The sequence below is a fragment of the Saccopteryx leptura genome, chromosome 5 (assembly GCF_036850995.1).
Source record: "Saccopteryx leptura isolate mSacLep1 chromosome 5, mSacLep1_pri_phased_curated, whole genome shotgun sequence".
NCBI lineage: Eukaryota > Metazoa > Chordata > Mammalia > Chiroptera > Emballonuridae > Saccopteryx > Saccopteryx leptura.
In genome coordinates this window covers 106,635,981-106,661,276 of record NC_089507.1, presented here as the reverse complement: position 1 = coordinate 106,661,276, position 25,296 = coordinate 106,635,981, and the positions used below count along the sequence as shown (strand labels likewise).

The 25,296-nt window shown below is 40.3% G+C and overlaps 1 protein-coding gene across 1 annotated transcript in view; it reads left to right on the top strand.

Moving 5' to 3' along the window:
• Nucleotides 1-25,296, top strand: part of CUBN (cubilin) — a 306,316-nt gene that overhangs the window by 3,611 nt on the left and 277,409 nt on the right. The window contains exons 5-14 of the mRNA XM_066384573.1: nucleotides 1,693-1,794; nucleotides 2,441-2,544; nucleotides 10,265-10,391; nucleotides 11,319-11,481; nucleotides 14,767-14,898; nucleotides 15,770-15,865; nucleotides 17,560-17,678; nucleotides 18,111-18,297; nucleotides 20,194-20,306; nucleotides 24,051-24,285. Coding sequence (XP_066240670.1) covers nucleotides 1,693-1,794; nucleotides 2,441-2,544; nucleotides 10,265-10,391; nucleotides 11,319-11,481; nucleotides 14,767-14,898; nucleotides 15,770-15,865; nucleotides 17,560-17,678; nucleotides 18,111-18,297; nucleotides 20,194-20,306; nucleotides 24,051-24,285 — 1,378 coding nt within the window. The remainder of the gene's footprint in view (nucleotides 1-1,692; nucleotides 1,795-2,440; nucleotides 2,545-10,264; nucleotides 10,392-11,318; nucleotides 11,482-14,766; nucleotides 14,899-15,769; nucleotides 15,866-17,559; nucleotides 17,679-18,110; nucleotides 18,298-20,193; nucleotides 20,307-24,050; nucleotides 24,286-25,296) is intronic.

The window sequence follows — 25,296 nt, the reverse complement described above, 5'->3', positions numbered from 1 at the left end:
AGGACGATTTTTAATGATGTTTGAATATAAGTGCCTTTACGCACTTTATGCCTTTACGTTTGTTGTTGTTGTTGTTGTTGTTTTTTGTATTTTTCTGAAGCTGGAAATGGGGAGAGACAGTCAGACAGACTCCCGCATGCGCCGGACCGGGATCCACCCGGCACGCCCACCAGGGGCGACGCTCTGCCCACCAGGGGGCGATGCTCTGCCCCTCCGGGGCGCCGCTCTGCCGCGACCAGAGCCACTCTAGTGCCTGGGGCAGAGGCCAAGGAGCCATCCCCAGCACCCGGGCCATCTTTGCTCCAATGGAGCCTTGGCTGCAGGAGGGGAAGAGAGAGACAGAGAGGAAGGAGGGGGGGGGGGTGGAGAAGCAAATGGGTGCCTCTCCTATGTGCCCTGGCCGGGAATCGAACCCGGGTCCCCCGCACGCCAGGCCGATGCTCTACGGCTGAGCCAACCAGCCAGGGCCTATGCCTTTACGTTTGGACAGGGCAGACGCTCTTTGGGCACTAGTCTCCACTGTTCCCCATTGTCTTCCTCCTGACTGCTTACTGATCCCATTTCCTGTTGGGCTCCCATAGGCTTTTGTGTTTCCATTCTTCAAACAAAGCTGCTTTTGTACACCAGAAGTACTTCTAATGCAATTGTGGTGAACTCTCTTAATAGTGTCCTTTGATGAACAGGGTGATTGTGGTATTGGCACAAAGATAGACAGAGAGAATAATGGATGAAAGCATAGTCCAGAAAGACACCCTCATGTACATGGTCACCAGACTTATGACAAAGGTGGAGAGAGAATGGGCTTTGCCATGAATGATGCAGAGACATTTAGTTGGCTACCCTCCGGCTCCCTGTTTCTTGTGCAGAATGAAAGGCACAGACTTGATTTTCTTTGTGAGTTGCTGAATATCTTTAAAAATGTGAATAATTTGCTCCTAGTTTAATTTTTAAAACATAGAATTAGACTGTAATTAGGTGAAATAAATAGAATAGCTTTTCTTGCTTAATCACTTGTCCTCTCTAAAGAAGTTTTCTCTGCCTCCAAAACCATTACCAATCTTATGAAATTGGAACTGGGAGCAGACATATTCCCTGGCTATGTAAACAAAGGCGGTCTGTTTATGACCCTAGACTGAAAGTAGTCATGTGAGCAAGAGAGTGGAGAGTATATCCAAGCTGGTCACATTTCAAACAAAGAAACTTGGATAAAAAGAATCCAGTCATCTTAACCTTTGGAGGACAGGTGACAACAAAAGGTGATCATATTTCAAATGCTTATCTGTAGGTACCAAAGATAGCAATAACAGCAAAAGAACCAGAATTTCCATTTTATTTTCTTAGCACAATAGGAATGACCTTTATGATCCCCACACCTGAAATTGTTAAGCTTGTCTACCAACATTTATTTCTCTGGTGAGCAATGCTTTTCCAACGAATAGAGTCAGAACCTTCTCACCTCGTGCTTCATCCCATCCATGGATAACTGCATGTAAATAGTGGAGAAAGATGCCTAGGACCTATATGAAATATTGATTTAAAGAAGAATTTAAGTAACTGATTTAAAACCTGGAGGAGGACCCTCAGTGACTGGAGTTAGCTGCAGTGTTACATATTCACGTGCCCTGAACACACCTTCTATTGCTGCCTACCGCGAGTACAGCTATCCTGCTGACCGCCCTGTCTTTGTTTCAGGCAGTTGACAGAAAGGTTTGCAGCAGCAATCCCTGCCAGAACGGTGGGACCTGCCTCAATCTGCATGACTCCTTCTTTTGTATCTGCCCTTCACAGTGGAAGGTGAGTCACTTGGTCTTTGGTAAAAAGTGATGGTGAGTCAGCATCTGCGGTTTCCTTGGAATCACTCAGACATATTTAATTTTCAAAGTTTCTAGGATTCTGTGGTTTTCTGAACTATGTATGTCATGATCCACACAATGGCAAACATGAATGTATAACCCACTAAATACTAAGCCATCTTAAGGAGAGGCTCAGCTGAGTGGATAACTGCAGGGACAGCATGATATTTCGGCCAACATTAATGTAATTGTGTAGCATCCAACGTACTGAGCCAACCTGACACAGCCATGTAAATTTTCTTGCTCTTTTCTATTAATGGTGAAAATGCTCCTGACGTGTGCATTAAAATATAATTGGTGAGTGTTCCCAGGTATCACACCATAGTGAAATGAGAATTCGTTTGTCAAGGATTCTTTCTTGTCTGACTGGTGTTTTTTCATAAGGAGCTCTTTGGCTCTGTTAGGTGAAGTCTGATTTCCAGAGGAAGGCTAACCAGAGATGAACATTAGTATTAGTATTCTTGTATTTGGCTTGACTGAGGAATTCTTTACTGTCTGTGTGTAAATCCTTAAACATCCCGTTTGAACATTGACCCCAGGTGCCTTTTAACCTGTGGCTCCTGACCTTATTCTTTTCACTAACACAGGGTCCTCTGTGCTCAGTTGATGTTAATGAATGCCAGAGTTACTCAGGAACACCCTTCAGCTGCCAGAATGGAGCCACATGTATAAATACAGCAGGGAGTTACAGGTAAGTTCTCCGTTTTTTCTTTTTGAAACAACAAGCACTTATTTTTCATTCTCGTGGGTCCGTGGACTGGCTGCAGTGGCTCTGCTTCAGTTTAAGTGCGGTCTGCACATCTCATGCTTGGCCTGGGGCCTGAGGAACAGCAGCTCCTGTGGAACGTCCTTCTCGTGGCTGAGTTCTACAGCCCCAAGGCGTCTGAGCAGAAATATGTAATGTCTCTTAAAGGTTTAGTAAAAACTATCACTTTTGCCTATATAAAAATATATATGAGGGAATGTGTTTGGAGGACTAAAACATCCTGTAGTTAAGAGCATCCGAGGTTAACCATCTGTGTTAGCAGCAAAATTAGGGACTCCATGGGGAAATCTGTACGTCTTATTTAAAGTGCACGTGACTATTTACCAGAGGAGGAAAAGCTGTGCATCCTCAGCTCTCACCCCACAAAGAAATGCTTTCTCTAGAGACCCTGGGGAACTGGAAGGGGCTGCTGTGGCTGGGATAGAGAATAAGCAGGGTAGGTACACGATGGGGCTGAGGGTTAGGAAGACTCAGCAATCAAAGGGACAGATGTCTCAGAGCTTTAAATAGGGGAGGGTGTGGGTGAAAAGGGGTTCTAGGGGAAGCAACCTCTCAGGGTGATCTGATCATAAATTCCTAACTGGGCAGCTCACGGTGGGTATTCAGGCCTATAACTTTTTTAGTGTAAGACTTACCTTTGCCCCAAGCAAGCCCTGTCCATTGTTTCTGTGCATCTTGGTTAACACACCTTTGAAGTGCCCCCGTTACGACCCCTCCTCCTAAAGGCTGACCACCCTCAAAACAGCACATCACTCTAACTGTCCTGCAGTCTGGTTCTGGCCTTCCTATCGCCCACCTTCATGTAATCTTCCTCATGTTCTCTCCTCAATCTCAAGTGCATAAGAGAAACTACAAACTGTTATTCTTACGAGCCCTTTTCTCACTCTGTTGAGATGTTGCTTTCAGGCACTTCTGGGTTTGACTCAAATTGTTATAAAAATTCTCCACAAGTTTGAACATTCTTACATCAATAGTCTACTGCACCTTCGTAGGGAGCCACTGCTGTGTTCATGCAGTGGAGTTAGTAAGGACATCGTCATTCAAGTGCTAAGTAAAATGTTGACAATAATAAGATCAGAGATTAACCTGAGGGTTTTTTTTTCCCATTAACTCTTTCTTGAATTAGTTCCAAGGCCTTTCACCACAATCATCACGCAATTCCTACCTTCTGTTCCGCCGCGTGCTCAGCTGCTGCCCTCTCAGGAGATCTTTCCTCCCCATTACTAAGAGTTAGACATTACTACACCTCCATGGCCCCATCAGACTCTAGGAGTACTAGTGGGCACATTATCTTTTCAAATAACGAAGTCCAAACATTTATGGTGGATCAATGTCAAACTTACTTCTATATGGTTTCTTAAAATTACTTAAAAATTTTTTTTATTTTAGTGAGAGGAGGGGAGGCAGAGAGACAGTCCTGTGTGCACTCCAACCAGGGTCCACTTGGCAAGCTCACTAGGAGGCAATGCTCAGCCCAGTCCAGGCTGCTGATCCACCACAGCAACGGAGCCATTTTTTTAGCACCTGAGGCAGAGGCCACAGAGCCATCCTCAGCCCCTGAGGCCAACTGTCTTGAGCCAATCAAGCCATGGCTATGAGAGGGGAAGAGAGAGAGATAGAGAGAGAGATAGAGCGGGAAAAGGGGGAGGAATGGAGGAGTAGACCATTGCTTCTCCTGTGTGCCCTGACCAGGAATCGAACCTGAGACATCCACGTGCCCTCTGACGCTCTACTACTGAGCAACTGGCCAGGGCTTAAAATCACTTTCTAAAAAAAAATCTCTCAACATTATCTTTCCTCATATATTGGTTGGTTTCTTATACTCTGTGATATTAGAAGTTGAAGAAATTGGTTTGCTGTGGAGTGACCAGTCTTTCAATACTCTGGGGATGTAATATCCCTGGAGCAAAGAGCAATTATTTGCTCTCTTACTAGTGTCTCTTCTATCTTGTCCTTCAATTCCCTGCTAATGATATTCATTCTGTTCTTTCCAGCAAAATTAAGTACAGTAATTTTTTTTTCCTGGTCATCTATATACACAATTTTTTCAAAAAGCAGTTGCAAACATTTTCCTTTTTATTTAATTGATTCTTTTGTTTTTTTGATCTGATCTTAAACTTCTGCTCATTCTGTTTTAAGCTTAACTCATTAAAACTTCTGATAGATATATCTGAGTTAATCATTGTGCAAAACCAAAAGTAAACACCTCTAACTTAAGTATTATGTTGCTAAAGAGCTTTTTGCTGTCAGGATTTTGTTTCTCACTTAATTGACTCCCCTCCCCCGATCCCTGCTTTTATAACCATTCAAGCTTGAACTAGAAACAGAATGTGTGTCTAATTTTTTATTCTATTGAAAGCATTATTTCTTGATTTATATTTATGGGCATTTATCAAGGATAATTGCCGCTTGTAAACATTAGTGGCAAATGTCCCGACTCCTAGCGCTAATACTTAATTGCGTTCCTGATATCTAGGAATGTCCTGGAAATTAGATCGCACTCTGGTCTTTATCATCAGTGTCCTCTGAGGTCTTGCATGCCAACAGAATATCAAAGATGTGCAAGTAGGATGAGATCCATAGACCAAAGGAACCTCTCCACCCCCAGCACATTGTATTCCCCTACCCCCTGCCCTGGCAAATAGAAAAGAAAAATTTTAATACAACTATTTGCTGCATGCCAGGGGTGATAATTCTTTGTCCAGATGCAAACTGGGAAGGGGGGATGTTGAGATTTTTTCACTGTTGAGAGCTGCCTAAACAATACACAGCAGACTCAACTTTTAAAAGCAATGCTGAATTCTCTCTTGCATCCACCGATAAAAGAACACCCAGACATTCATTGTGCTGACTCTGGGAACGGTTCTGGTTTCTAATCTCTGCCCTTTATAGGTTTGCTGGAGGATATTAGAGAGCAGAACAGTCAAATCTGTTTTCTTCCTCTTAATATGGGAATAGTTTATGAAGCCTCATGAATTCTACTTGATATTCTACAAAATAAACACTCAAATTCAGGCACATGATAGAGACTTTTGCAGGAATAAAAGTACATAGAAAAAACGTGCATGAGTATAAGATTAAACTCCTTCCTGTTTGTGGAGAGTCTGAGTAATGAAACAGCAACCACTTTGATGCTTCCTTGAGTTCTATTAATTACGTGAGATTATATCTTTCTTAATCAGTAGCTTCTCTGAGGCGTGTAACCCCTTCGGGAAGCTTTAGACAGTTGCTACAGTTAAACTTGAGAGGCTGCTGAATAACCTGGAGCTGCAGCAATGGGGCCTCTGTCAGCGGGCAGAGTTTGCTCTGAGTGATGGCCTCCTTCAGTCTAACTTCGGGGGCCCATTGACTTTGGGGAGAAAAAGGAGTCTCTACTTAAAGGGATTCTAATTCTAATCTACTTTGAAAGATAAAGTACTATGCATATGCTAATTAATTGAAAGCCCCATTTCTTAAGAGATTTTCTGGTTAAAATGATTTTTTAGAGTAATGGAAGTAGAGCAAAGGAGACCATGGTCTGCTTCTACCCAGGAGGTCTGGTGACTCCAGGTCCGCCCTCCATTGCCTCAGTCAGCTCACAGATAATATTTTGCCACTTCCTCGGTGCTGATGTCACCTCTTTGTTCTGAAGAACTGATTTTTATTCTGCTTTCTTTGGGTTAAGACCACCCTGAGGTCCAAATCTGCCATGCATGGGTGTTGTATACTATATACTTCAGGCTTAGATTGAGAAGGCTTTGTAGGAAAAGAAATTTAATTTGTTGTTTGTTTGTTCTTACCCCAGGAACACAAGGGTGATTCGCATGTTTTATTTTATTTGTTTCCATTCTTATCACTGGTGGATTTTTAAAACATGGAGAGCTTAAATCATGAAGATGGTCCGGGTTTAGCTCAGATGGTAGTTAGGTATTAAACTTATTACTTCTTTGAGTTAGTCAGCTATATTAATATTGAACCATGAACTCTAAAGCAAGTTAAACTATGACTAGGAAAGTATATTTGACCTCTTCCCATTGCCACATTCACTTACAGTGTTTTTGAAGACTGAAAAACCTAGTTTTGTCTGGCTGGAACCAAATCAGCAACAGGTCATTAAGGCGACTTCTGCAGGGAGGTATAGAATTCATTACTCTTTTTCTAAAAAGTCATTTCCAGATACGTTGATAATATATTTTACATATATAAAGCCAGTAGCCAGGGCCACCATCACAGCTGCCCAGCCCATGCAGGTTTGCATTGGATTTGGACAGTCGGTAAAGAAACAACGGAGCCAAGAACTGATGGGCCATCATCTTTAATCCTAGCTTGCACCCAGTGGGCAAGTAAAAACACACACAGGGCTCCAAAACTCAATCATTCAGTGCTCATAAAGTTACTGATTTATCTGAGTTCTCCTAGAATCAAAGGTTTCTAGCTCACCAGACTTATTCACCTCTGTTCCCCATCTCCTTCCTTCTCCCTGCACAAACTCTGCACAAATTGGCTTCTCAGCACTCCGCCCTCTTGGCTGCCTCTCCTGGCCTCCTCCATGTGGCCTTTCTCTGCTCTCTGCTCTCCTCTCTAATGCTAATCTCAGGAACCAAGAGAGCAAGCTCCTGGTCTGCCCCCATTTTATAGTGTAGAAATCAAAACTTTTAATCCAATATACAAATAAGGAAGTCTCTGATACAAAGTCACTTATCTGAGGCATAATGGGATTCCTCATGAGAGTGCACCACCCCACATCAAAAAGGGTGGGAAAGGCTTAGTCCTAAAACCAAGGCCCAGGCTACAAGGATCCTGCCTGCCCACAGCCCACCCCAACACACATTAATATAATCGCACCCATTCCAAGCAAGAAGGGCAACTAATATCACCTGGGCGACGGGCTTCCATGTGGGCAGCGCCATCTTTAACAAAGTGAGCATATATTTTATCTGCCCAACAACATACAAACACTGTTATGTTAAAAGTAAAAAGACATAAAAAGGATAGTCTTCAACTAACTTGACTTTTCTGAATGTGAGAATGTGACCTAGAAAAAACAACAGTGCAGTAGTAACAGACATAAATTTTAATTCATCTTCTGCAAATGAATTCTGTGACCTTGGGCAATGTGAGCTTTGCCAGTAAAATGGGTTAATACTGCTTGTCTTTGAGGATCACAGCAAGGAAGCTGATGTTGTACCTGGCTTCTTGCTTCCCACCTTTTTCTTCTTATACATTATCCAAGCTTAAATGAAAGAAGTATACTTTGTAGCTATTTAGATAAGAGTATGGGATTAAAATGAACTCACCTCCAAGTGACAATAGCAAAAGAGAAGGAAGAGAGAGATAATGAAAAGGATTTAACTACAAGTCCATGAATCAGAACCTCCTTCAAATCTTAAGTCATTTTCCAATAAAGCACTTAGTGATAAAATAAACACAATTTCCTGAGCACTCCTGGCAGGAAAATGCCTTTAGATTCCATGGTTAAAATACTGCTTATTATTGGAACTATTATTTTATAAGAAATAGAGGCAGAGGGAGTTTTTACATTGTCTGAGATGAACAGCTAATAGGTATGGTCAGAGTTTAAACCTGGCCAGGCATGTGCCATGAAGTCCAGAACACTCAGATCTCTCATGCATGATAGACTCAGAAAGCTAGCAATAGTCGGTTAAGGATTTAAAAAGTATTTTTGGCAGGTGGAGGTGGTGATAAACTTTTAGCAAGGGAGTCACATGAATGAAGTACTCAAATATATATATGAAATAGTCTGAAGTTCTCTAATCTCTAAGAATCTAACCACATTCTCTGAAAGAACAGTCTTTGTAAGGTGGGACAGCACAGAGGAAAGGGAAGAGAATATGAGAGGGAGAGTGTGGAAAAGAGAGGAAAGGAAAATAAATAAGTAACTTTTGGTAGGGAGTAAAGAATTAAATTTCTAAGTTTACTTACCTATTGTTAACTATTACCTAATCTTAATGAGAAAGGCAACCTTGGAATGCTCCGAAATGTAATTATTTATTGGAACAGCTTTTACACAATTATTTATTGGTATTGCAAATTGCAAGAGGTGTATATGTACCAAAAACGTATTCATTTATCTGAAATTCAAATTTTACTGGGTGTCCTGTAGCTTTATTTGCTAGGGCTGGCAGTGCTTCCTGTGAGTGCCTGAATGCTGCTCGTCCTATCTCTACTCTCCACCTCTGGCCACCTCATTGGTATCTTCTTCCATAGAACCCGCTCAAAGATACCACCCCAGCAATTGTTTCTGGGCTCCTCCATGGGTACACCAAGTTCTGCACCCAGAATGTGACTTCTGAAACAGCCAGACTCGTTTCCCACACTGTCAGTCACAGTTTGTTTTCATCCATGGACATCAGCTGAACTCTTTGATCCTCAATCAATGTGTGTTGTTAAAAGAGCTTCTTTACCTCGTAGTGTGGCTCCTTTTCCAGAATACTAGAATACTCAGAAACAAGTTTGTGGTTCATGGCCATGCAACTCCTCCCAGTTCCTCACCTCTGACCCCAGCCCCTGTGGTCAGTTTCCTCCATGAGGCCCAACATTCAGGTTAGGCAAACAGTGAGCTTTGGGCCTGGCTCTCTCCATCCACTATGCTCAGATATGTGTAAATAAGACTTGCTTGGTGACTTTTCTACCCCTTCTGTGGCCTCCAAATGCCTTTCTTATGCAGTGCGGGTATAAAACTATCTCAGTAATTTTTGAGAATTACACAAAGCTTAAAGAGAACTTAAAACAACTTTGCTCATTTGGTTATTGTTGAGCTGAAACCTTCTTGTAACAAAGCACCTACTGGTAGCTTAAGCTATTATGTAATGATTACATTTTGTGAGTTAAAATATGACCCTGAAAGAAGTGTTACTGTGTCAACTACATCTCATGGATATTAGAAGTACTTCCCTTTATAATATATACTGCTCACAAAAATTAGGGAATATTTCAAAATGAATATGAAGCAATAAAAAAAAGAAGCATTTTGATTTTTTTTTTTTATTAAAAACATCAGGAAAGCAAACAAGTCAAAGAAAGTTGATTGATTATGCAAATGAGAAGCAAAACCAACTTTTATTTCATTGGTGTAAATGCACTGTACAAAAGGCTATAAGACCTAGAGAATCTGCACATTCCCTGATCCCCTAATTTTTGTGAGCAGTGTAATAATAATCATTGATGTGGAGATCACATTGCTTGCAGGGTTGTTCATTGCTAGAGAGCATGCAGGAATTTCTCAGTTCAGTCAAGGTCATCTGTGCTTACCAGTGGGTCCATTTGAACAGACAATGAATGGACTTGTTGATCTCTCCCTTGATCATCTTGAACAAACTCTTAAATTTATAGATGTCTGACCTTTGAAAGATTGAATGACATGATACCAGAAAAATTTACAGTGGCAATCTTTCCTAGATGGTAAGCCATGCTACTCTCACACTGTATTTGATAAGATAACACATTTACTCAATGCACTGTCTGAAGCAAAGCAGAGTGACTTGCTTCCAAGACTTCAGCCAGTGTATTTGGTGTACTCGTTTATGATCCCATGTGAATGTCATTGACCTGCCATTGGAATTATTGTTATTATTTTTATTGATGCTAAGGAACAGGCACTCACCCTGACACAAGCCCTGACATTGTGCTCTTGTGTAACTGACAGTTGTCACTGCTCACCTGAGACACATGGCCCCCAGTGTGCATCCAAATACGATGACTGTGAAGGAGGCTCCAAGGCGCTCTGTGTCCACGGCATCTGTGAGGATCTCGTTCGTGTACAGGTTGGACAGGTGGGTCCTTTCTGGACCGTGACTCTTTGCAGGGAGTCAGGGTTATTGGTTGTCATCCTGTGAGACTGTATACAAGCATGGCTCTGGGAGGCTGTGGAGAGGAAGTCACTTCCTGCCCGTAAACAGGGCACAGTTGAGGAAGGGCTGAGAGTTGTCAGTAAATAAGCAGAAAACTGGACCCAGAAGTTAAGATTTCATTATATAAATTACTAACATTTTTATTATTCCTTCATGAATCTCTCTGTGAGGTATGACTTTCTCTAGGCCTTGTGAGTTTTAACAGTGACAAGATGTGGAAACACAAAAGGCACGCTCTTGTCAGCGACATGCAGTTTTAGGGAGGCTGGGTTTTTTTGGCCTGAGCATCCCTATGCTCTGGTGCCTGACAAACCTGACTCCTGACCCTCAAGGTTGCTCAGTCCCTGCCTCTTGGCCTTGCATGTGACCTTCAGGTCTTTATTTTTAGTTCTATTTTTTTTCTTTCTACTTACGTGATGGAAAATGGTTCCTGTCCAGTGATGGTGGATGGGAAGGAAAGGGGAGACTTACAAGAAAAAAAAACAACAACAAAAAAACAGAACTGATTTTCCAAAGTCAGTGCCTACATGGGTGTTTTTTCCTCTAAAAACATAGCAGGCGGAGTTGATTGACTTTAATTATATTGACTCATAGTTCTTGATTGTTGCTGCTCTTTCCCTGGCATCTTTGGGGCAAATTACAGGTTTCCTTGACTCTAAAGTAAAGATGTTTCTCTTTTTGTGTGGTCTGGTCTAAATGCTTAATCATATGAGATGGAAAAGAGAAGCCACTCCACTGGCCTAATGGGAATGAACGTTAGGGGATAAGCCGTGGGGGCTTGGTGAGGCTTTCCAAGCTTTGTGTGCTCATTTCCTGATTGTCTCTATTCGCACTCTGTCGCCCTGGCAGCCCAAGTACAGCTGCATCTGTGAAGCGGGGTGGACGTCGCCACAGAACAGCTCCGCCTGCACGCTGGACAGAGACGAGTGCAGCGTCTGGCCTGCGCCCTGTTCAGCACTCGTGCAGTGTATCAATACTCCAGGCTCTTTCTACTGTGGGGCCTGTCCCACAGGTACGTGGCCATGTCGACGCCCAGACAGATGCACCATGCCGTGCTCTGCCTGCCAGCCTGGCAAGGTGCTGGGACCAATTTCCTTCCGCTGCCGAAGGTTGAACAGATCATGCGTCAGAGGCTTTCCAATCCAGTTTCATGTCCTATGTCACTGACGCCCACTGCAGATCCTTCTCCCACTATAACAATTCAACAATAGAATTGAGAGGTTTGTTCCCAACACACTGTGCTAAGGTTGAACACAGGGGGCAGGGGTAGCCGTAGTTTGTGAGATCAAACATTCTATGTTGCCATCAACTGACTAGACTTGAGATCGAAAGATCCATGCTCTAGTTCCATCTTTTATACTAGCCAGATGTCTGTAAACTTGGGCCAGTTATTTGCCTCTTAGTGGCTCCACTAGAGTCCAGCAGTTCTCACCTGAGTGTGTCTTTAGAAGATCCTGTGGCCATGCTGTAAATGGGGATGCCTAGCTCCATCACAGACATGCAGGGACCAAATCTCCAGGGGAGGTCAAATGTGGAGTCGTCAAAAACGTGGATTCTGGACTTAGAGACTGCCAGGGTTTGAGTCCAAGCTTCATCCCCTATTATATGGGATCATTATCTTCCATTTAATGCATATTCATAGTTCACCTACTCTGAGCAAAGCACTGTCCTGGGTGCATTGGTAACAATTAACCAGACCTCAGAGAGTTTACAAGGCTCCTCTGCACTCCCTGGGAGATCTTAGATGGGGAGCACAAGAGAATATAACATTTGTAGCTATTCTTTTAGGGAAATGTTGTTAAGGGACTGTGCTAGGTAATTTTATGTTTTCAACTACAACAAAACCAAGAAATGGTAGCAATTAGTATTATTTTTAAAACATAGAAACTTGAGACTTAGAACAGGTAAACAACTGTGATTACATACATAGCTTGTAAGCAGCCAGCATTCAAACTCAGGTCTGCCTGGCTCTGGATCTGAGCTGTGCTGCTGCAGACTGTTCTTCTGACTCACCAAAGAACCCCACCCAACTCTTCCTTTATTTAGTGACTTTTGGTTTAGTGATTTCATGTTATACATTTAGATTTTTTTTTTAATTGAGACACGGGAAGATAGTGAAACAGACTCCCGCATGTACACTGACCGGGATCCACCAGCAACCTGAGTCTGGGGCCGATGCTTGAACCAATCCAGCCACTGACTGCAGGAGGGGAAGAGAGAGAGAAGGGGGAGAGAGGGAAAAGCAGATGGTTGCTTGTCCTGTGTGCCCTGACTGGGATGAAACTCTGGATATCCATATGCTAGCTGACACTTGATCCACTGTGTCAACTGGCCAGATCCTATTTAGATCTTGTACAACTAGAAAGACATTGGGAAAAAAAAACATGTAAAAATTTTTTCCCCCTCTTAGTTCTCAGGGGCTAGCAAAATTTGCAAATGGTCACATTCTTGAAGATAATTTGACAGTGACTGTGAGGTTGGTTGGCAATGGGGGAAGTTTGGCTAGAACCGCCCACACCCATATGCGCCAAAAGAAACTTCCCAGGAGTCCTTTGGAAAAGAGCGACCATCTGTCAGCCAATGAAATTTCGCCACATCCTATTAGCTCCACCACCCTAACGACGACCCTTTAGATTTCCCCCACGCGGTTTCCTCCAGGAGACTTCTCTGGCCCCTGTCCCCTGGACCAGAGAACATCTTCCGGGAAGCGCTGTACTAGATAAAGCTTTTATGATTCCACTCTTTGTGGCTACGCCCTTCCTTCTTCCTTGGTGGGGAAAAATACCTTACAGTGACAATAATTAAAAATCAAAGATTAGAAAAAGAAATTATTTAAATTATAAGATGGGCAGTGTGTTCTTACATTTTTTTATTGTTGGAGAGAAAAAAGAGAAACAAAAACTTTTTGTTTTGCAATTAATCACCTTATTTTTTCCTATCAAAGCTATATACGCTGCTTATAAAATATAAAGAAACTACAAAAATATGTGGAAAAACACAATAAAAATACCCATAGTCTTATCCTTCAGAAAACACCATTAACATTTGGCAATATTTCCTTTCAGCTTTTTTTCTGTGCATTCATTTCTTCACCCACAAATATGATAATTTCTTAGGCAGATTTTTGGAAGGGCGCTCTGCCTATTACAAAGAAAATAGATTTTTAAAAGATTTAAAAGGTTTGAAAAATTCTTATAGTTTTGATCATTTGACTTATGAGTAATGAAACTTGTAACACCTGAGTAAAACAACTGTTTAATGTAAAATGATATTCCGTCTTTTCAGTTTCAGTTTCCTTCTAATGAGACTACTGTTAGCAGTTTGTTCTTGCTGCTCTGCCAACTTTTCCTTAACTCATACAAACACATGGACACACATGCAGGTTCAAAAAAATTCTTTTCCCAAATTGGGCTCACACTCTGCATATTATCCTAAAGTTTTATTTCTTTCTCTATATGTGTGCCAGTTATTAAAAATAGTTTGTAGTATTCAGTGGTACAGATGAGCATTATATAATCAGCTATGCCCCTATTGACTATTAAGAGTTTTCCCCCAACTAAAACGATACTTCCATAGACATCTGCTTGCCTATATCTTCATACTCTGACAGTTTTATCACCATAGAATAAATTTTAAGAAGTGGAGTTGGTAGTCAAAAGGTATGTATTTTAAGAAGTTTAACAAATACCGCTAGCTCTCTATCCAAATAGGTTTTATTAGCTTAACTTCTGACCACCAACATACAGTACTACTCCATTTGCTGACGTCTTTGCTGGAATTTGGTTCTAAAAATTTTAAACAATTTTTGCCAATCTGATTGGTAGATGGTATCTCATTTTAATCTATAGTTCCTTGTAGTTAAGCATGTTTTCATGTTTTCTGACTGTTTTCTTTTTTGTTGACTCATTTATAGAGTTAAATTTTTCTTTCTTTTCAGTGAGAGGAGGGGAGATAGACTCCTGCATGCGCCCCAACTGGGATCCACCTGGAAACTCCTGTCTGGGGCTGGTGGCTTGAATCAACTGAGCTATTTTTAGCACTTGGGCTGAAGTGCTCAGACCAACCGAGCTATCCTCAGTGCCCCGGGGCCAACTCTTGAACCAGTTGAGCTACTGGCTGTGGGAGGGCAAGTTGGAAAGAAGGAGGAGGAGAGGGGAGGAGAAGCAGAGGGTCACTTCTCCTGTGTGCCCTGACTGGGAATCAAACCCAGGACATCTGTACACCAGGCTGGTGCTCTACCCACTGAGCAAACTGGCCAGGGCTAGAGATAACTTTTTAAATCTTCTTATTTTTCTAGGCTGGCAAGGAAATGGATATGATTGCCAAGATATCAATGAATGTGAGATAAATAACGGCGGTTGTTCTGTGGTTCCACCTGTTGAGTGTGTGAATACACCTGGATCTTACCACTGTCAGGCCTGTCCACCAGGTACTACACTAAATTTCCTGATTCCATCACAGGCAAATCATACATTTATAACAGGACCTTTTCCTCCATTTTAAATATGACTTCTAAGGAGATAAACTGAATGGTCTGGAAAGCTTTACTTCACTTATGAATTCAGAACACATTAGCATAGTTGTAGCATAAGAAAGGAATTGAAAACTTTTGAATATTAAAACAAAACAACAAGCCTTTAAAAACTGAAGTAACCTACTGAGATAATGCAGAATTTGGAAAATTTTCTTTGTGAATCACAGACCTACAGCTCCATTGTTCCCACAAATAACTTATTAATATAATTTATATGTCAGGTGTTTTACATATAATGTTTACTAAATAAGCACAATAGTAAGCATGGTAATACATATTTGTTCTCCCTCTGTTATAGAAAGAAGTCTTTACTGCTATTCTCTAATCTAAATTGAGGAAGTTCAAGGAGTTCTAAGGGACTAACTGAAACACTATATGTTTCATTACCACAAAACAACAGTACTTTGGACTCTGCAATAATTTAGCTCTAATATCATCAAGTCACTGTAATTAAAAAATGTCAACATTTTTAGTGTCAGCATTTTCTAAGTCTACCAGCAGTTTCATATATCCTTTTATTTTTACTGGTTATTTTTTGTAATTAGGAACAACTGAGAACACTGTTTCTGAAAGCAGGTTCCTAATTCTAGTAGTCCTTTTTCTTAATCATGAAATTTTGTTTATGACACTTTAAATTTACATTTTCTGTTTGATGATAGAGGATCTCTGATTAGTCTGGATCATAGTATCCGATTCTCAGATTTGGATTCTTCTTCCTGAATATCTTTAACGTTGTTTGTCACACCCCTGTTTCTGCTGCGACCAGGGTACCAGGGCGATGGAAGAGTGTGCACACTCATAGACATCTGCTCGGTCAGCAATGGAGGCTGCCACCCACATGCGTCCTGCTCCCCGGGTCTAGGTAATGACTCATCTCTTCCTCTGATTTGGGGTATTTCAATATGACCTTATGAAACAAATCAACATTTTTAAACTAAAATTCTCTATCCTAAAAATTTTTATTTTGATCTTTAAGCCAAAAGTTAATCCATGTTAAAAATCTATACATTAAGATTGTTAAAAATGCAATAGACTATGCTCTTTTATGATCTGTTCTAAGATAGCAATTATTTTCCAAAGTAATTAAGTCTGCTAATTAATTCATACTTGTATTTCAGCAAGCAGGAAGGAGAAAAAGAGGAAGGTAGACATGTCCACTGCCTGTAAAGATACTTTATTTCTATGTCATTGGCCAGGACTAAGTCTGCTGGCTGACTTTGGCTATAAGGGAGGCTGGAATATGTAGTCTTTATTTCAGGAGCCCATATCTCCAATTAAAATAAAGAACAAGGAATGGAAAAATAGAGGTAGGCAGATAACCAACAGTGTCTGCAATGCTGTGTAAAATGATCTCCAACTCCTATAATTTTTAATATATTGCTCAACTTTCTTTCAGAAATGTATCAATTTATAAACTCACCAACAAATATATGTTTACTCCACCCTTGACAATAATGAATACTAATGTTAGTTTTCATTTTAGTCAATTTTAAAGGCAAAATTTGCCTTCCTATATTTTAATTTTGATTAAGTCAAAATTAAGTTTTTGATAACTAATAATGATTTTTATATATTTACTGGCCATTTTTTCCATTTGTTCATGTCCTCTGTTCATCTCCTTTCATATTAATTTGTAAAATTTCATTATGCATTGAGGGCATTATTTCATTATCTGTCTTATGTTTACACATATTTTTCCTGGCATTTTTTTTAAGACTTTTTTAAATTGAATTTTAGAGAGAGAGAGAAAGGCAGAGGAGAGGAGTGGAAGCAGCTCGCAGTTGTTTCTTCCATGCGCCTTGACCAGGACTTTAAACATGAAGATCTTGGATCTCTTTAGGATTTATTTTTATCTCTAGCATTAAATCAAGATCTAGCTTGATATTTTCATCCAAATGGCTGGCTATCCCTAACTCCATTTATTTATCAATGTATTATATCTTTTACTAGTTTAAAATACTACTCTTATTTTTACTAACACGTCATATATATGCACACACACACACACATATAAGCATACTTGTGATTATTTAAATATTTATTTAATGCTAAAGTGGTTAGGGACATGAATCTGGAAAAAGACTTACTGGGATTTTGATTTTTCCCTTGGTTCCACCATTTAAACGTTGTCTTTATCTGTAAATGGGGATAATAATAATACCTCCTTGAGAGGATTAAGTTAGTCAATATATGTATGGTACATGCAACAGATACGGTCATCATAAGATTACTGTTTTCTGCTGTGAGCCCCCCATGATGAGAACCCCCCTTTCCCTTACTGTACCTCACATTTGTGCACAACTCAGGATCATGACACACAGGTCAGTGTCAGTTCATGTATTAAATATTGCAGACATGTAATGCTTTTCTTATTTTTAAGGTAAAAATAGAAAAATAAAGATTCTAGTATATTCTCCTTATACCTTGTCTTGCCTACCCCTAGGGATATGCACACTTGACTTTGACAATTTCTTGTCTAGAAAAGAGACTGAGTTTTGTCACTGGATCTGAATCGAGGAGCCCTGTATTTACACTTTCACTTTTATTTCTGAACAGGTTCCTTACCTCTCTGTACGTGTCTCCCGGGATATACTGGAAATGGTTTTGGCCCAAATGGATGTGTACAACTCAGTGATCTTTGCCTGAGTCGCCCCTGTTTAAATGGACAATGCATTGTGAGTCCTTTATTCTGCCTGAAGAGATAGAGTACTTGAGAATCAATTTTAGTTTCACATCTATGCAATATGTGTTCTATGATATATTAATTTTAAGGTAATGATTAAGCTTAAGATAAAGAACTGTCAATAACTTTCAGATAAAATTTAGTGGTACATTTAATTTCCAGGTAAAACAAATGAATTCATTTTTTCTTTTAGTGATTTACAAAGTAGTAAAACAAAGCCTACAGTTTGATTTAAATAGATCTAAATTATTATACTCAGCGATCATCATTTAAACATATTAATACAAATTAGACCACTGGAAGCTGCTTGTGACTCAACACGTGCTGCATACATCACATACTATCACTATTCTTTATTATTTAGGTTGATTGGAGGTTGTTGTCTATCTGTTTGTTTCATGGCATTGTTTTTTTCTTTCCTTAGGAAACAGTCTCTGGTTATCTTTGTAAGTGTGAGTCAGGTTGGGCTGGTATCAACTGCACAGAAAACATCGATGAGTGTCTGAGCAACCCCTGTTTGAATGGGGGGACATGTGTTGATGGCATTAATTCTTTCAGTTGTGAGTGCACACATTTCTGGACTGGATTTCTCTGTCAGATTCCACAGCAAGGTATGCTCAGCATTTCTTATACCACAGATGCTCACAGCTTAAGAAACTTATTATCATTTAATGATAATACATCCTACTACAGATTTTCTACTGAACCTTTGTTCTTGTCTAGTTGCTCAAATGCTTACAACTAAGTATTCCCTTACATAAAGTATATAGAAGTCATGAGGTAAATGTAAATATTCAATTTGAGCTAGAAATACCTTTTCCTCAAAGAAAAAAATATTGTTTTCTTTTTTTTTACCATTATTTATTTATTTATTTTTAAAAGTCATTTTAGAGAGGAGAGGGAGAGACAGAGGGAGCTAGAGAGAGAGAAGGGGGGAGGAACTGGAAGCATCAACTCCCATATGTGCCTTGACCAGGCAAGCCCAGGGTTTCGAACCGGCGACCTCAGCATTTCCAGGTCGACGCTTTATCCACTGTGCCACCACAGGTCAGGCCTATTTATCGGTTTTAGAAAGAGATGAAGAGAGAGAGAGAGAGAGAGATTAATTTGTTGTTCCACTTCTTTATGCATTCATTGGTTGATTCTCATATGTGCCCTGGATGGGGATTGAACCTGCAACTTTGGTATGTAGGGACAAAGCTCTAATCAACTGTTATGCCAAGACAGGGCTGCTGTTTTCATTATGTTCATTCTGAAAAGAAAATGTGCTAAGGTATTGTAATTTTCTAAGGGTGAGTTTCCTTTAGAGCAGCCATTTCTTCAGAACATTCCACTTAATCATGTTATTCTTCTGCTCTAGAATACACTGGGTTCCCCAGTGCCTGTTAAATAAAGACTGGGACAGTTTTCCAATTATCTTCTATAACCACACCTCATCTAATCCATCTAGGCTTATTTTATTAGTTCTTTAAAAAGACTCCCTTTCAAGCCAAACATCTTTCCTTTCTACCAGACCCCATGTACCACCATGAATATCCTACTTGTTCTTTTATTCCGAGAAGTCTCCCCTCAAACCTCTCCAAATTTTTTCTTTGCTTCCCATCCACATGTATCTGTCCCTCATGTATATGTCACATTCAACCTCCACCATAGAGCCTCTTATAACTTCTCCACCCCTCACTTATTGCCCCTAATTCTGAATCAGCACATTACTGAGACTTCACATTGTGTTCAGGGCTGTGATAGACCCTGTGGAGTAACACAAAAGTGTAAAATACTGTCTCCATATATTATCTGCTCATCTGTTGGGGAGACAAGACTAATACCAAATGGCAGAGAAGAGACAAGAACTAATGATAAGAACTAAACTGGCCTGACCAGGCGGTGGCGCAGTGGATAGAGCTTCAGAGTGAGATGCCGAGGACCCAGGTTCAAGACCCCGAGGTTGCCAGCTTGAGCGTGGGCTTATCTGGTTTGAGCAAAAAAAAAAAGCTCACCAGCTTGGACCCGAGGTCTCTGGCTCAAGCAAGGGATTACTCGGTCTGCTGAAGGCCCGCGGTCAGGGCGCATATGAGAAAGCAATCAGTGAACAACTAAGGTGTCGCAAGGAAAAACTGATGATTGATGCTTCTCATCTCTCTCTGTACCTGTCTGTCTGTCCCTATCTACCCCTCTCTCTGACTCTCTCTCTGTGTAAAAAAAAAAAAAAGAACTCAACTGTGTGGGGACAAGAATCACAGAGGTAGAAAGAATGGGAGGCAGAGACAACACGAAGAGGCAGGGAAGTTCATGGTGGAGATGGAGAGACATGAAGTTTGAACAAGAAGTGGGATTTGGGTGGATGATCAAGGAAAAGGGGGATGGGGAGACAAAAGAATGGCAGGACTTCTGTCTCTAGTGTTAATTACTCAGACTTCTTTAAGCAGTTCATTGGCAGGGTTAGAGCTGCCTTGCCTCTTCCTCTAGGAGCCTCTGAAAAACACAGTTGATTTTCTGTTCCTTTGCAGTTTGTGGAGGGTCCCTCTCGGGGGTGAATGGAAGCTTCAGCTATATGAGCCCTGATGTTGGTTATGTTCATGATGTTAACTGCTTCTGGGTTGTCCGAACTGAAGAGAGAAAGGTAACTATAGTGTCTCCCATCCAATGTAGGTTTCACTTATATATGCGACTATGTGACATGCATATGTATTATATAAAATACATATAGTGATAATTCATCTATCATACACTGAGGATTTACTAAATGTCAAGCTTTAGGCTAGGCAATTTAATACCTTTCTCTAACCTTACAGGAACTCTTTGAAATAAGGAATAGTGTTCTCATTTTATAGATGAGATAATGGAAACTAAGAGAAACTAACTATTTAAAAACACCCCTTAGCTAGTGATTGGACTAGTAGGATTTCAGTCAAGTTTGTTTCCAAAGTCCAAGCTTGGTCCAGTATGGACGATTCTCCACATGGAATGGCTAACTGCAAGTCAGTGATTTGTAAAGGCATGTTCTTACTGAGATAGTAGTGTTTGTAGATGATCACTCAAGAATGTTGATTATTGTGCAAAAATGGGAACCGTTATTCAGATGATTTTCTTACCAGTTTGCCTTCTCTGGGCCATTGTACGTGCCAATGTTCTATGCAAATTGTTCCATAGATTATGTCATTGTATTTTAACTCTCACAACCCTGAAAGATAGGAGTTATCTATGTGGGCTAATTTTATGTATAAGGAGATGAAACCTGGAGCAGCTGAGAAATTTGTGCAGGAACACGTGGTTTGTTGAATGGCATGCAGTCACTCAAACCCAGGCAGTTCAACAACAGTGACTCTGAACCTCCATTGCTGCATGCACTGTCTTCAAATTACGATCTGAGCCTGAAGTTTTTAGTGCTTTTATCTCCAATATATATTATTCAACTTTTCCAAATATTTATTTTTCAACCTGCTCTTAAGCTCATTGAAATAAAGTTGTACTTATGAAAAGGTAAGGTTTCCCCTTGAAATCCTATTAACTATTTCCAGTGATATTACAGAGGTCATTGTACAAGGTCAGAAAACTTTTATATTTTTCCTCTTGAGGAGGAGGAAAGGCTCGTTGGGACCTGGTAGCCCACAATAGAATAAACTCCAAAATCAGTTTCCCAGTGAGAATGTTATGTGAATTTCCTTCCTTCCATTTAGTTTCATAAATTTTATTTCCTGACACTGAAAACAATTTTCTTTCAAAACAGTTTGTGAAAAAATTTGAAATTTTTATTATCAATTTATAAGAAAATATATGTTGTTTTCTTGATTATTGTGATTCTATTATCTTTTTATCCCCAACACAATTTATATAATATTGTAGAAATTATATAAATCAAGATAGTTCAATCTATGAACTTTTATTTTATTTTTAATAAAATGGCTTCAAGGGCAAACATAATGTAATCTTGGGTAACAAATCTTAAAAATTCCCTAGCATAGAATTTCAAAAATATCCTGATATCTTTTTTCACTAGTTAAATGCTGTTGTGGTTTTAGATCACAATTGAAATTAAATTGAACAGTCTTCTTTTGTTTGTTTGACTATTTTAAATAAGGATGTCAGTACAAAACCTTTTATATGTAATTAACTATAGTCCTATATTTTTCTATATATTCTTAACGTGTCAACTTGGAGACAATTTATGTTTGCTCTCTTCTCCTTGTCTGCTCAAATCTCTTCATATTACCTTCACCTGTTCTCTCATTCCTCATCTCTTATGATACGCAACCACTGAAAACTTGCAGACTTTGTGCATGCCTACACCTGCCTACTCAGTCTGTACTCAATATGGGTTGAGCATCAGTACCTTGAAAGTTTCAGAGGTCCATAAAGAATCAGTATCTCTGGGGTCAGTGATGAACATCTGTGTGTGAGCAACAGGCTATTCAGGTGATCGAGGTATAAATTCTTGTGAATTGTAATATTAGTAAATTTTAATTCAAGGTAGATTTTTCAAATGTCTATTGTATTTTACTGATTTGGAAGCATTTGTTTAGTGGACTTAACAGTTTAATGAAATCTAGGTAAATCTATTTTATTAATTTACTAAATAGCAATTCAAAGACTATAAAGTTTCAGTTATGCTAGATCAGGGTTAGTCAACCTTTTTATACCTACTGCCCACTTTAGTATCTCTGTTAGTAGTAAAACTTTCTAACTGCCCACCGGTTCCACAGTAATGGTGATTTATAAAGTAGGGAAGTAACTTTACTTTATAAAATTTATAAAGCAGAGTTACAGCAAGTTAAAGCATATAATAATAATTACTTACCAAGTACTTTATGTCAGATTTTTGCTAAGTTTGGCAGAATAAATCTTTATAAAACAACATACTATAGTTAAATCTATCTTTTTATTTATACTTTGGTTGCTCTGCTACCGCCCACCATGAAATCTGGAATGCCCACAAGTGGGTGGTAGGGACCAGGTTGACTACCACTGTACTAGATGAACAAATACTAGAGATCTGCTATACAACATAGTGCCTACAGTTAACAATATGGTATTTTGTACTTTAAAACTTAAGAGGGTAGATTATATTCTTACTATATGAAGTTGATAGAGGGAGGGAGAAAGAGAGAAAGGAAAATAGAGAGAGAGGGAGAGAAGGAAACTCTGGGAGGTGTTGGACATGTCTATTACATTGATTGTTGTGATGTCATCACAGGTGTTTGCATATGTCCAAACTCATGAAATTTACACATTAAATATGTGCAGTTCTTTGTGTATTAATTATACCTTAATAAAGCTGTAAAATTTATTTAATTAACATTATATTTTTGGCAGAATTGGTTATGTATCTGAGAGAAAAATAGATGGAATCTTACCTTACATATTAGCTGTTTGTTTGTTTTTGTTTGTTTTCTACAGAGACAGACAGAGAGTCAGAGAGAGGGCTAGATAGGGACAGACAGACAGGAACAGAGAGAGATGAGAAGCATCAATCATTAGTTTTTTGTTGCAACACCTTAGTTGTTTATTGATTGCTTTCTCATATGTACCTTGACCGTGGGGCTACAGCAGATCGAGTAACCCCTTGCTCGAGCCAGCGACCTTGGGTTCAAGCTGTTGAGCTTTGCTCAAACCAGATGAGCCCATGCTCAAGCTGGCAACCTGGGGGTTTCGCACCTGGGTCCTCTGCATCCCAGTCTGATGCTCTATCCACTGTGCCACCACCTGGTCAGGCTAAGCTGTTTTTTAACACAAGACGTTGAACACGTAGAATTTCCATATGTATTTGTGGATAATTTGGAAATTTTAGATATAACTCTTAAAAGTGACTCACCGTAAATGGCTTCCTAGTTATGTAGCAGGAATCAAGGGGGACAGAGACGCCCAGACAACTTGATGAAGGAAGTAGAATTTTAATAGCCAGCGGAGCAGCGTCATCCCAAAAGAGGCAATAAACCATGAGCTCTTTGAAGTTAGATATTTTATATTGTATATATCTTTTACAGAATACATATGTCCATGCAAGGGGCTTGTGATCCCTTTGTCTGGAATCATGCCTCTAGACAAAGGGATCACTCTTATGACTTCAGGAAGGGAGGGTAAGTTTTGATGGGGGAAAGGGTTTCTGAACCACTGGTCTCAGCTAGGTACCAGTCCTGTTCTTCTTGCTTTGTATTACAACCAGCTCCAGGCAACCTTTCAGAGAACTGAAATTAATCTTTAACTGGCTGACTCAGTTACCCCTCCATGTTCCTTTCCCTTGCATTCCTTTTTTTTCTTCCTTCTCAGGGAAGAGGGGGGCTGCCCCTCCTTCCTCAGTTAGTGGGAGACCTACTTCAGAATTAACATGGAAATGAGAACTAATACCTTGTGACCTTTATATTTTCAGGTGCTGCGTATCACTTTCACGTTTTTCCAGTTAGAATCGGTGGGCAGTTGTCCACACGAGTTTCTTCAGATTCATGATGGAGACTCCTCCGCAGCATTTCAACTTGGAAGGTTCTGTGGCTCCAGCCCCCCTCCTGCGCTCCTCAGTAGTGACAGTGCTCTCTATTTTCATTTCTATTCTGAACACTTAAGAAAGGAGAGGGGCTTCACAGTAAGATGGGAAACACGGCAACCAGGTAAGTATAAACACAGAAGAAAAAAAAAGCAGAATCTTGAGGTTATTACATTTTTTTATCAATATTAAACTTTTGGATATATTAGCTGTTTAGGGATCCAGTGTTACATAATATTTTTATAATCATTTTTTATCAAATAAATCTACAATAAGTTTGTATTTGATTTTGTGTTCAGAGATAATAAAATGTGAATGAAATGTTAGAAATTAAAAAACACAAGTCTTAAGGGTCCTTTATGAAATTACTGAACAGCATTTTCATAAGCTCAACTAGTAAATTACTGAAGTGATATTGAGGACACTGACCACTTCCTCCTGTAGTATTCCTTACCTTAATGACTATTTCATAATTTATTTTTGTTGTATTTTTCTGAAATGAGAAGCGGGGAGGCAGAGAGACAGACTCCCGCATGCGCCCGATAGGGATCCACCTGCCAAGCTACTAGGGGGCGATGCTCTGCCCATCTGGGGCATTGCTCTGTTGCAGCCGGAGCCATTCTAGCGCCTGAGGTGGAGGCCATGGAGCCATGCTCAGCACCTGGGCCAACTTTGCTCCAGTGGAGCCTTGGCTGCAGGAGGAGAGAGAGAGAGAGACAGAGAGAGAGAGACAGAGAAAGGAGAGGCGGAAGGGTGGAGAAGCAGACGGGCGCTTCTCCTGTGTGCCCTGGCCAGGAATCAAACCTGGGACTTCCACACGCCGGGCTAATGCTCTACCACTGAGCCAACAGGCCAGGGCTTGTATTTTTTGTTTTTGGTCATCTTTTTTTTTTCTTTTTTAATTTTACTATGAGATTATTAAACATATATAAAATTGAAAACAGGCCCTGGCCAGTTGGCTCAGTGGTAGAGCATCGGCCTGGCGTGCAGGAGTCCTGGGTTCGATTCCCAGCCAGAGCACACAGGAGAAGCGCCCATCTGCTTCTCCACCCCTCCCCCTCTCCTTCCTCTCTGTCTCTCTCTTCCCCTCCTGCAGCCAAGGCTCCACTGGAGCGAAGTTGGCCCAGGTGCTGAG